The sequence below is a fragment of the Microcaecilia unicolor genome, chromosome 1 (genome assembly GCF_901765095.1).
Source record: "Microcaecilia unicolor chromosome 1, aMicUni1.1, whole genome shotgun sequence".
NCBI lineage: Eukaryota > Metazoa > Chordata > Amphibia > Gymnophiona > Siphonopidae > Microcaecilia > Microcaecilia unicolor.
Window position 1 is genome coordinate 49,229,465 of NC_044031.1, and position 13,103 is coordinate 49,242,567.

Consider the following 13,103-nt stretch of genomic DNA (forward strand, 5'->3'; position numbering starts at 1 on the left):
TCTTCCTTTTTAGAACGTTTGTGGCAGAGAGTTCTAGTTCAATCAGGAACTGCAAGTCTGCATTGCCTCCGCTTCATTTCTTCTTCTTCATTGTCTTCGTAGCGTACAGGCTTTGCTTGCCCTGCTGGTAAGTCGAAGTGCGCTTCTAATTCTACACTAGTAGCCTGACAGGATTTTGTAAACGATTCAGATTTAGTTTGTTTTGTTTTCTGTTGTGAATGTGCAGTCTGGTTCTCTTTGGTGCTGTTTTTCAGAGTTTTGTCACTGCTGAAGCCCTATTCGGGGGTGGGGGGAGTAGGCTGCAAGGAATCAACAATTGGGCATTTAATATTCATCACAAAAGTAAACCGGAGACTCACTGTCATGAAGAACAATGCTAAAGTGCCACGTGGCCCATAAGTATAAAAGAGAACATGCAGCATTTTGCACACACTAAGCATCAGTAACGGGGTCTCAAAGTGAATTGGAAGTAATCCCCTCTGTTCATATTATGTCGTGGGAGTGTAGGCTCATGGTTAGAAAACCAGGTTGAGAACCTGGTTTTAGCTAGAGTTTAAATTTTGCTCACTCTGTAATCTTGGGCGAGTGGAGGAGTGGTTTAGTGGTTAGAGTACCAGTCTTGCAATCCAATCAAATCCCACTGCTGCTCCTTGTGATCTTGGGCAAGTCACTTAATCCTCCATTGCCTCAGGTACAAACTTAGATTGTGAGCCTTTCTGGGAACATATCCAGAGTACCTGAATGTAACTCACCTTGAGCTACTACTGAAAAAGGTGAACAAAATCTACTATAATAATTTGCACCTCCAGCGTTCTGAAGCTGACTCCGTGGCAGACTGAAGTGAAGGATTCGTAACTCTGTAACCATCTCTCTCTGTCCTGCCCTCGCATCAAAACGTGATGACGGCGAGGGCGGAACAGTGAGAGGGAAGGGAACACTGCAGAGTTGCTGGGCAAAGGAACGCGACATCACCAGCATGAGGGACGTATCAGAGACTGTTCTGCGCATGCGTCACTTCACAGGTCTCTCCCAAGCCACCCAGCGATTCTCCTCTCTCCCCTGCCCCCCCCCTCCAGCCACCCAGCAATTCTTTCTCGCTCCCCTGATTACCTCCGTCGAAGCGGCCGCGTCATTGAAAGCCCTGCCCGTCTCCAGCTTTCCCTTCGAGTTTGTTCCCTCAGGGTCCCGCCTTCTGACATCATTTCCTCTTTCTGTGAGGGCGGGACTCTGAAGGAAGGCTAGAGATGGGCAGGGCTTTCAACAACGCGGCTGCTTCGACGGAGGTAATCAGGGGAGAGAGGAGAATTGCTGGGTGGCTGGAGGGGAGGGCAGGGGAGAGGAGAATCGCTGGGTGGCTGGAGGGGGGGCAAGGGAGAGAGGAGAATTGCTGGGTGGCTAGGGGGCAAGGGAGAGAGGAGAATTGCTGGGTGGCTGGAGGGGGCGAGCAGGGGAGAGAGGAGAATCGCTGGGTGGCAGGAGGGGGTGAGCAGGGGAGAGAGGAGAATCGCTAGGTGGCTGGAGGGGGCGAGCAGGGGAGAGAGGAGAATCGCTGGGTGGCTGGAGGGGGGGCAGGGGAGAAGAGAATCGCTGGGTTGTTGGATGGGGGCAGGGGGGAGAGAGGAGAATCGCTGGAGGGCGGGCAGGGGGGAGAGAGGAGAATTGCTGGGGGGGCAGGGGGGAGAGGAGAATCGCTGGGTGGCTGGAGGGGGAGCAGTGGAGAGAGGAGAAACGCTGGGTGACTGGAGGGGGAGCAGGGGAGAGAGGAGAATCGCTGGGTGGCTGGAGGGGGGGGGGTAGGGGAGAGAGGAGAATCACACACACTCTCTTTCACAGACACACTCGCACCCTGCCTCACTCTCTCTCTCTCTGTCATACACACTCGCACATTCACTCTCGCACACATTCTCTCAAACATACACACTCCGAGGAAAACCTTGCTAGCGCCTGTTTCATTTGTGTCAGAAACAGGCCTTTTTTTACTAGTAAATAATAGCCACTTAACTCTTTATTGCCTAAGGTGCAAATTTAGGTTGTTAGTCCTCTAGGAATAGGAAAATACCCACTGTACCTGCATGTAATTCACCTTGAGCTATTACTGAAAAGGTGTGAGGTAAATTTTAGGAAGAATGTTAAATATTTAAAGTGTACTAAGACATATAGAAACATTTGCCTTCAAAGTAAAGATTTAATTTCTGGGAAATTGCTTTCACCTTCTTGGACAATAAACATTTTCTTTATTGTGCCATGATAAATGCCCTTTAAGTCATCATTTCAAAAATAACGTGTTGTTTTTTTTTTTGGCGTGGTAGTTTTCTCTTGTTCCTTTGGGCTTTTGGTTCAGTCTGAATTAGTTTTCATGTTTGGTTATGTTTCCATGAGCCTCCATTCACAACTACTTAACCGTTATTTTCGTTATATCCTCCTCCCGGGTTAGGGTGTCCACTGAAGTATCAGCCCCTCAAAGGAAGTCTTATGTCTTGAGTTTTTTTTTTCCTTATGGTATTTAACTCCTTCCAGCGCATCCTAGGATGCACAGGGCAAGGGCTGTGCACTGCCATTTTGAGAGCGCCAGAGGCAGGAGGGAGGAGACATTACTCCTGCCCTCCTGCAGATATAAGGTACATGGGGAGGGGGGAGCCCATCCACTTGACCACCAGGGATTTTTGGTTCAGGGGTCACTTTGGAGGTGGGGGGGGGGAAGGTAGGAAGCACAAACAGCTGCCTGTTTCCCTCCTTTCTGACTGCTTCAGAGAGCTGTAAAATCTAACTCTTGAGCTGTGCATCCCTCCTGCAGATGTAAGGTACGTGGGGAGGGGGTCACTAAACCACGGGGGGGGGGGGGGGGGGGGGGGGGAGTCCGTCCACTTGACCACCAGGGATTTTTGGTTCAGGGGGTCACTTTGGAGGTGGGGGGGGGGGGAGGTAGGGAGCACAAACAGCTGCCTGTTTCCCTCCTCTCTGACTGCTCCAGAGAGCTGTAAAATCTAGCTCTTCAGCTGTGCATTGCACAGAATGCTCATTAGAATACTAATGAACTTGTCATATATTTGCATAGGGTTCTTGGTAGCTGCTAACGGCACACTTTAGAGCCATAGAAAAACCCTGTGTGCATTACTTGGTAGATAACGTTTGCTTTAGACTGGCTACAACCAGTCTGAAGTAAAGGTTGACAGCACAGGCTTTGTGCTTCGGGCTATGAGTTAAAGTTGTATCAAATATTGCCACGTGTTAAAGAGCAACAGTCCTCTGCCTCTCCTCCTCCTTGGCAGTCAGATTAGTGATAGTCATGGTAGGCTGGTAGTGTGAGGACACAGGAAACATACATTCCCAGTCTCTGACTGTTTCTCCACTGCTACCTGTGCTTAACTGCAAAAGAAGGTGCCATGGCAGAAGAGCAGCCAAGGGAACAGGAAATATATGTTATGCCCCTACCCTACTAAGCTATCGCTATTTTGCCTTCTCCAAATTGAGAGGAACTGGAAGGAAATGGAGAGGTACTTGGGTGATAGGAGTCTGAAGGAAGAGAGGCGGAGAGGTACCTGGATGATAGGAGTCCGAAGGGGAAGAGGAGGGACGGTGAAGAATCTGAGGAACAAGAAGGGGCAGAGAGAGTCATTAATTAAATTTTTAAGATGTTATATTTTGCAAATGTGTCTATATGAAATTGTATTTCCTTGTCATCAAGCAGATGCAGCCATTACAGATGGGTTGTGTCCATCAACCAGCAGAGGGAGATAGAGAGCACACTTTTTTTCAGTACCTCATACCAGCTTGCTCTACTGCCTCTCTTCAGTATTCTCTATCTCCCCTAGCAGAGTGGCTGCAGCTTCTTCGAGCTCCATCTACTACTACTACTACTATTTAGCATTTCTATAGCGCTACAAGGCATACACAGGTTGCTCCTGTGCTTTTGCTAGTTGTTAGCAGGGGTGTTGGAGGCTATAGCAGCTTCACTTTAAAGGCACATAGGTTCGCCCTTTTTCTGCCTTACCCATACCTCCGTGGATGTGGACACATTGCTTAGCTTTCCCTGGCCTTCCCCACCAACAGTGGATGCAGGCACATAGGTTCGCCCTTTCCCTGCCTTTCCCACTCACCTGAGCCTCCGGAGTTCTATTTCCCTCTGCTTTCCTCACAGCGTTAAAAAAAAAAAAAAAAGGGAACAGAGGTTTTTTCTTGCCTTTTTCTGTGGGACCGGAGCTGTGATACTCGGTCCAGTGAGGTAAGAGTGTTTTCTGACTCCTCCGGGGTGGGCCCGCAATCGGGGCAATTTTGGCGCGAACCGCCATTTTGAATTTTACCGGCTGTGGAGACAGTAAAGTGCTGTTCCAAGTGTGGCAAGCGCAGATCAGCAGCGGGGATCTGTAAATCGTGCTGTACAGACGTTAGAGCCGGCCCGAGCATGGCGAGCAACGATTCTTCGCGCTCTGAGCTGGCAGCGGGCGCCATTTTGAATTTACCACATGGCGCGACCTCCGCTGAGACGGAGAGTCCTGAGCCCGGGGGGAGGCCTCGGAGTGAGGCTGATATGGGAGATACTAGCCCCAGCAGAGATCCGGGTGCCCAGGGTGAGTTTTTCTCCCCTGATTTTGTCTTATTAATGCATAAAGCATACATGCTTAAAAGAGCTGACTTATACGGTCTGTGCCCTGAAGAGCACAGGTACAAATCAAAGTAGGGTATACACAAAAAGCAGCAAATATGAGTTATCTTGTTGGGCAGACTGGATGGACCGTGCAGGTCTTTTTCTGCCGTCATCTACTATGTTACTATGTATGTTACTATGTTATGAGCTCTCCCACAAAGCCCAGCACGGGCCTCTTCTAATGCCCCCCCCCCCCCCAGTGGATTCTAGCCTGGGTATGCCCTCTGAGGCGTTATTCCCTGATAATTGGCAGAATGTGAAGCGCAGAAGGGCTCATTCCCCTTCAGAGAGTGCTGCACTTCCTTTTTCCCCCCTGTGGTCGGGCTGCGAGGATTTGGAGGACTCTGGCAGGCCTTCATGGTCTGAGGAGCCAGAGTCTGGTGCAGAAGTGACTCAGGATCTGGACGATCCCTCCGCTGTGAGGATTTTCCACCGTGATAAGCTGCCAGCGCTTATTTCTGATGCCCTGCAGGCTCTCTCTATTGAGGACCCTGCCAGTGGCACAGCCTCCTCTGTGAATCCTAGGATGGCTAGTACCAAAAAGCCTGCTCTAGCCTTTCCTTTGCATGACTCCATCCAAGAGCTTATTTCGGCTCAATGGGCTGACCCAGAGGGACCTTTGAAAGTTTCCAGGGCTATGGGGCAATTATACCCTCTGAGTGAGGAGCATATGGCTCGCTTTGCTATACCTAAAGTGGATGCCCTAGTCACAGCTGTGACAAAGAGAACTACCCTCCCTGTTGAAGGAGGTGTTGCCCTGAAGGATATTCAAGACCGTAGACTGGAATCAGCACTTAAATGGTCATTTGAAATTGCAGTTCTCACTATTCGGGCGTCTGCATGCAGTTGTTATGCTGCTAGAGCCTGCCTGGCTTGGTTGCAACAGGCAGTGGAACAGCCCGGTGATGGAGCGGAGCCCTTTTCAGATGTGGCTCCGCAGATGGAGTCGGCCTTGTCCTTTCTTGCTGACGCCCTTTATGATATTGTCAGAGCTTCGGCTAAACACATGGCAGTAGCAGTGGCGGCTCGCCATCTTCTTTGGCTACGGCATTGGGCGGCGGACATGGCCTCTAAGCAAAGGTTGGTGAAGTTGCCCTTTCAAGGCCTTCTCCTGTTTGGTGAGGAGTTGGAGAAAATTGTGAAGGGCCTGGGTGAGGCTAAACTCCAGCGCTTGCCCGAAGATAGGCCTCGGCCTTCCTCTAAGGGTGCGGCGGTCCACTCCTCTTACAGACCTTGCTTCCGTGAAGCTCGAAGGTACTGCCCGGGGCGTTCTGCTGGGTTCACTTCTCATGCCCGTGTTCAGCAGAGGAACTCCTTTTGCTCGGACAAATGTTCCACAGCCACTGGCTCAAGGCCTGGAGTTCAGGGGCGACCCTCTCAATGATGGTGCGCTGGCCCTCTCCTCGAGTCCTGTCATCGGAGGACGTCTTTCCCTCTTTGCCGAGGAGTGGGCCAACATTTCCTCAGATCAGTGGGTCTTGGACCTGATCAGAGACAGTTACAGAATAGAATTCGACGCTCCTGTAAGAGACGTGTTTGTGGAGTCCCGATGTGGTTCTGCCGCCAAACGGGCGGCGGTAGAGGAGACTTTACAAGGTCTGATTCAGATAGGGGCCGTGTCCCCGGTACCTCCCGCCAAACACGGCTGCGGCCGCTACTCTATCTACTTGGTGGTACCGCGAAAAGGAGGGTCTTTTCACCCTATTCTGGACTTAAAAGAATTAAACAAGTCCTTGAGAGTGCGGCATTTTCACATGGAAACCCTGCGCTCCGTCATTGCGGCGGTACAGCCAGGAGAGTTTCTCACGTCTCTGGACCTGAAAGAAGCTTACTTGCACATTCCAATTTGGCCCCCGCACCAGAAGTTTCTGAGGTTTGCGGTGATGGGAAAGCATTTCCAGTTCCGGGCCTTGCCTTTTGGCCTCGCCACAGCTCCCCGCACTTTTTCGAAGGTTATGGTGGTAGTAGCTGCCTTTCTAAGGCGAGAGGGTATTCGGGTTCATCCGTACCTGGACGACTGGCTCATTCGAGCAAACTCCAGAGTAGTCTCAGTACTTCAATCTCTGGGCTGGGTCGTCAATTTGGCCAAAAGTCACCTGACCCCCTCGCAGTCTCTAGAATATTTGGGGGCCAGGTTCGACACAGCCTCGGGGTATGTGTACCTACCCGAGCAAAGGCAGTGCAAGCTTCAGAATCAGGTCCATCTGCTCCTGAGGATGCCCCGCCCGCGAGCTTGGGACATTGTCCAGCTGCTTGGATCGATGACGGCCACCATGGAACTGGTGCCCTGGGCGAGAGCGTACCTGAGACCTCTACAGTATGCTGTACTCCAAAGATGGTCTCCAGTATCTCAGGATTACCAATGCAGACTCTCTTGGCTCCCTGCGGCCCGACTCAGCATGGAGTGGTGGCTCTCAGACAGCATGCTGCGGTGAGGAATGCCGCTGGCGCTCCCCGATTGGTGCCTAGTGGTGACAGATGCCAGTCTGAAAGGCTGGTGCGCACATTGCAAGGGGAAGCATGCCCAGGGTCTATGGACATCCGAGGAGTCGGAGTGGTCCATCAACCGCCTAGAGTTGAAAGCGGTGTTTCAGGCGCTTCTGGCCTTTCAAGTGACCCTCGAAGGATTGGCTGTCAGAGTGATGTCGGACAACACGACAGCAGTGGCCTACATAAATCGACAAGTGCAGAGCTCTAGCCGCACAGGCCGAACAAATTTGCCACTGGGCCGAGCTGCATCTACAGTTTCTGTCGGCAGCTCACATTACAGGTCAGAGCAACGTGCAAGCCGATTATCTAAGCAGGCATCAGATCGATCCAGCGGAGTGGGAACTTGCAGACGAAGTGTTCCTGCAGATATGTGCCAAGTGGGGCAAGCCCATGATGGATCTAATGGCGACAAGCTCCAGTGCCAAAGTCCCATGTTTCTTCAGCAGACGGAGAGATCCTCACGCGGCGGGGTTGGATGCCTTGGCTCAACCCTGGCCTCCGGGCCTACCGTATGTGTTCCCTCCGTGGCCCTTGTTAGGGCGAGTGCTCCTGCGGATTCGGCTGCATCCAGGAGAAGTGGTTCTTGTCGCCCCGGATTGGCCCAGGAGGCCTTGGTATGCGGACCTCCGACAGATGCTTGTAGAGATCCCCTTCAGTTACCTCTGGTTCCCAACCTGTTGTCACAGGGTCCGTTGACCATGGAGGACGCCGGCCGATTTGGTCTTATGGCCTGGCGATTGAGAGGGCGCAATTGAGAGGCAGAGGCTATTCCAATAAAGTAATTACCACTCTCCTGCAAGCCCGCAAGCGTTCCACTTCCGTGGCTTATGCCAGGATTTGGCGCCAGTTTGAAGTCTGGTGTGCTTCCAGAGAGATCACACCCCTGTGGGCTCCTGTCTCGCTGATTTTTGCAGGATGGACTTTTGCAGGATGGTGTACAAAAAGGCTTGGCCTATAATTCCCTGCGGGTGCAAGTGGCAGCATTGGCCTCCCTGCGTGGCAAGGTTGAAGGCGTGTCTTTAGCTGCTCATCCGGATGTGGCACGGTTTCTTAGAGGGGTGTTTCGGCTCCGTCCTCCTGTGCGTGCACCTTGTCCAGCTTGGAACCTGGGGCTAGTGCTGAAGGCCCTTCAGATGCTTCCTTTGAACCGCTTCGGCGTGCTTCAGAGAAAGATTTGACACTGAAGGCCGTCTTGTTAGTGGCCATTACTTCGGCGAGACGGGTGCCAGAGCTCCAGGCGCTGTCCTGTAGAGACCCTTTTCTGCAGTTTTCAGAGTCCGGGGTCACGGTTCGGACCGTGCCTTCCTTCTTGCCTAAGGTGGTTTCAGCGTTTCACCTAAACCAACCTATTTTTCTTGCCCTCCTTTGTCGAGGAGGAGTTTCCAGAATCTTTTGGGCAATTGCACCTGTTGGACGTGCGCAGGACTCTGCTGCAGTATCTGTGAGTTACTAACTCTTTCAGGACCTCTGATCATCTGTTTGTTTTGCTATCAGGTCCTCGCAGAGGGTCTCCAGCGTCTAAAGCCACTATTGCCCGCTGGCTTAAAGAATCTATCTTTTCAGCTTATTTGCTTGCCGGCCGGCCTGCGCCTGATGCCTTTAAGGCGCATTCCACTAGAGGAATTTCCTCTTCTTGGGCTATCAATAGAAATCAAACAAAATAAAACATGGAAAAGAAAATAAGATGATACCTTTTTTATTGGACATAACTTAATACATTTCTTGATTAGCTTTCGAAGGTTGCCCTTCTTCGTCATTTCTTCGTTATTTCCGATCTGAAGAAGAAGGGCAACCTTCGAAAGCTAATCAAGAAATGTATTAAGTTATGTCCAATAAAAAAGGTATCATCTTATTTTCTTTTCCATGTTTTATTTTGTTTGATTTCTATTGATAACCTTAAGAGTGGACTAACACGGCTACCACACTCCTCTACTCTTCTTGGGCTGAAACTGGAGCACTCTCTTCAAGAGATTTGTAGTGCAGCAACACGGGCTTCTAAGCTCTCTTTTGCCCGACATTACAGGCTGGATGTGGCTGCCAGGAGGGACGCACATTTTGGAGCGCAAGTGCTGGCGCGTGATGTGGCTTGTTCCCACCCTATCTAGGGATTGCTTTGATACATCCCATCTGTAATGGCTGCATCTGCTTGATGACAAGGAAGGGAAAATTAGGTTCTTACCGTGATAATTTTCTTTCCTTTAGTCATAGCAGATGCAGCCATGATCCCTCCCTGTCTGATGCTATCTGCTGTAAATCTATTTCAGGTTCTGTTCGTGTTTCCTGGAGATTCCGTCCTTGGGAGAAAGTCGGAAAACAGTCTTCAGGATTCTTGTTCAATTAAAGGAGGATGACTTAATTCCCTCCAGTTTCATGTTTTAGAGGATGAGTTTATTCCCTCCGGGAGGATGAGTTTATTCCCTCCAGTTATGTCTCAGTGGAGGATGAGTTTATGCCCTCCGGGAGGATGTTTCATTCCCTCCATTCTGAGTTAATGCCCTTTGTTATAGGGCCATCGTTCGCTGTGAGGAAAGCTTATGTTATTCCCATTGCGGTTTGCCATACTGCTTTTGAAGCTTCAAATACTGAAGAGAGGCAGTGGAGCAAGCTGGTATGAGGCACTGAAAAAAGTGTGCTCTCTATCTCCCTCTGCTGGTTGATGGACACAACCCATCTGTAATGGCTGCATCTGCTATGACTAAAGGAAAGAAAATTATCACGGTAAGAACCTAATTTTCCCTTCCATTTGTTGTAAGCCATTCTAGGTAGTCTTGTGGAACTAGAAGTATAAGATTAGTAAGCCAAGGACAAACCTTTACTGGGGTCAAGCCCTGGTGGAAGACCCATTGCTGGGCTACAGAAACGAAGCTGGGAAAGGAATGGGGAGGATGGAAGGGGCTTTGGGGATGGAAAGAGGTTGGGAACCAAAGGGGAGAGGGAAAATGTCCAAACAAAAAAACCCCCAAATTAATTTGATAAAACAAAACGGAAAAATGAACAGACCCACAACTAGTTGAGTCCAAACAGAGATTCCGTTGCCTTGGGCTTTGCTACTACAGCCATTTGAACTCACTTTGGGGTCCTTTTACAAAGGCGCGCTGAAAAATGGTCTGCAGAAGTTTAGACATGGGTTTTGGGCACATGCAGAATCTTCTTCAGTGCACCGATAAAAAATGCCTTTTTAAAAAATGTTGCCGAAAATGGACGTGCAGCAAAATGAAAATTGCCGTGTGTCCATTTTAGGTTTGAGACCTTACCGCTAGCCATTGACCTAGCAGTAATGCGGTAACCAGGTGGTAATGACCTACGGGAACCAAATGCCACTTGGCGCACATCTGATACGTGCAGCCGAAAATAAAAATTAATTTTCGAACGTGTGTATTGGGCTCGTGCCAAAAATGAAATTACCACAAGAGCCATCTGGTAGCTGTGTGGTAACTCCATTTTGGCGCACGGGCGTGCATAGACGCTTACTTGGCTTAGTAAAAGGGGCCCCTTTAATTGTTGCTCATACACTTGGCCTATTTTTAGATTGCACTTATGTTCTTTAATCTTTTTTAAAGGCATGTCACATCAAAATGGCACTGCGAGGACTGTCAGCTACCAGTCTGCTTCTTCATGGTATGAAATGTTCTTGGTCACTTAAATTCTTGACAGTGGCAACATCTAGCCCGGAGTCACCCAAGCAGAAGGCAAAGGTTGTTTATGCCAGCTCGACCAAAGAGAATACCACTCTAGTGAATTATTTACAGCATTTGGGTGTTGATGTTGAAATGGTAAGGAGGAGGCAACCTGGAGTTCTGAAGAGGATGATCACGCACGAGCAGAGAGTGGTTCAGTTTCTGCAGGACAAAGGAGCTAGCAGAGAAACAGTAGCCAGCATCATCTCACGCTATCCACGTGCCGTCACACGCACAAATGAACACCTGCAAAAAAAATGGGAGATCTGGCAAAGTATTTTAAAGACAGACTCGGAAATCATTGAGATTGTGGAGCGCTCCCCTGAGTCCTTTTTTCGTTCCAGTGACAACACCAACTTGGAGGAGAATATCAAGTTTCTCTCCTCCCTGGGTCTGTTGCCCAAAGATCTGTGTCGTTTGTTATCCAAGGCTCCAAGGACATTCTCTAATCGGTCTGAGCTAAACATGCAGATGGTAGACTTTTTGAAAGATGTCTGCCTTTCTTTAGGCGGTGATAGCCCAGAAGAGTTTGTGATGAAGGTCCTCACTAAAAATGTTTTCCTTCTTATTCGGAGCACTAAGCGAGTGAAGGCTAATATCGAATTCCTGCAGGCATTTCTCGGACTGAAAGATAAGGAGCTGCTGGTGCTGCTGCATGGGTATGGTGCTGATGTTTTAGACCTTTCCACTGAGTACATCAAAAGAAACTGTGGAAGTGCAAAACAGAAGCTGCAGTCTTTGGGGTGCACTGAGAATGACGTCATTAGATTTTTGATAAGCTATCCGCCCGTGCTGTACCTCTCTTCCAAGAACTTTATTGATAAAATAGATTGCCTCTTGAAAGCAGGAATTGATATCAAACAAATACTTGAAAAACCCAGAGTTATGGATACCAGTGTTGGTACCATAACAAGTAGAATCATGGAACTTGAAAAGATTGGTTATAATTTCCAAGAGACTGGGATTGGCATTCTGCACTTAAGTGCAAAAAGATTTGAAGCTAAATTGAACAAACTGAGTACATGAAATGTGTCGTAATAATAATGTTGTTTAAAATATAGTGTATTTTTTGATAACTTAAACCTTATGGGCTATTGAAGATTTTGTTGGTTTGAAAATTGTAAAGAGTAAAGGACCTTAAATCAACTGATGCATAAAGATTTGTTTTTTGATGTACACAGTCTCTTGTAGTTTTTAAGATCATTCTCTTCCCTAATAGGTATCTCCAGTGCTTGTCCAAGGAATCTCCAGCTGTACGTCTCCCTGCCCCCCAGGGGTGGCTCAAGCCCACCACCCCTCCCCCAGGTAGTCAGCTCCCACTTTTCCCCTCCCTATCCCCTCCCAGATAGCCAGCAACTTTGTTTCTCATCATTTTCCCCTCCAGATGCCCAGCTCTCTTCCCCTTTATACTCCTCATAGGTCCAGCATCTCCCCTCCCCCCAGGTCTAGCATCTCTACTTCCTCTCCCTCCACCCACCATCTCGCCCCCTCTTTCTTCTACCTGCTGCTACCTTTTCCTGGGATGCTCAAAAGCTTTCCAGTAGAGAACCTTGCTCAAGCACTGCTGACTCCCGCCCTCCCCTCAACACTCTTCCGGTTGTGGGGGCAGAGTGGGAGGTGGTAGCATTTAAGCATAGGCCTCTAGAGCCCATGCAGGTGCTAAGCACTTTGGGAGATGCAGGCAGAGGGAAGGAAAATGAGGGGAGGGAAGATGAGGAGGCTTTTCTCCTATGATACCACCCTCTGAATGCTGCTTTCCAAATCACATACCTAGTCTGCCTAATGGCAGGTCTGGCTGTTTATATCTCTGTACCAACTTACTACCATTCCTTAGTAAACTAAACTAAAAAAGAAAGATTTGACACACTTGTTTCTGTCATTGTCCTTCCCAAAGCTGAATACCTGAATCCTGCAACACTACGAAACCAAAGTACGTAATGGTCATAACGTAACTCTTCCTCTATATGATTCCCTAATATGCTGCTGTACTTGAAATTGACTCTACCATAACAGCTTTGTGTAACTGTTTACACTGGAATTGGCGAATGCCTTTACGGTACTATGTATGCCACATTGAGCCTGCAAATAGGTGGGAAATTGTGGGATAGAAATGTAACAAAATAAATTTAAAATGAGCAGAGAAAGCGGAGAAGTTTAACAGAATGCCCAGGGAAAGGAAGAGAAGAGAGAATGGAAGAGATTGTGCCCATGAATGGAAGGGAAGGGAAGAGATGGAAAGTAGACAGTTTTGAAAAGGAGAAAAAAAATGGATGAAAGTTGAATGTGAAAGA

General features: G+C 49.0%; 2 protein-coding genes across 2 annotated transcripts in view; both read left to right on the forward strand.

Moving 5' to 3' along the window:
- The first annotated feature begins 49 nt into the window (after positions 1–49).
- The window catches only part of ELP6 (elongator acetyltransferase complex subunit 6), a 70,645-nt gene continuing 57,591 nt past the window's right edge, over positions 50–13,103 (forward strand). Inside the window, exon 1 of the mRNA XM_030197058.1 lies at positions 50–127. The gene's annotated coding sequence lies outside the window, so the exon portion shown is untranslated. The remainder of the gene's footprint in view (positions 128–13,103) is intronic.
- LOC115466046 (transcription termination factor 1, mitochondrial-like) lies at positions 57–12,113 on the forward strand. Its single transcript, XM_030197023.1, has 2 exons — positions 57–127; positions 10,695–12,113. Exon 2 carries the CDS (start codon positions 10,711–10,713, stop codon positions 11,836–11,838), a length of 1,128 nt encoding a protein of 375 aa, XP_030052883.1. The 5' UTR covers positions 57–127; positions 10,695–10,710; the 3' UTR covers positions 11,839–12,113.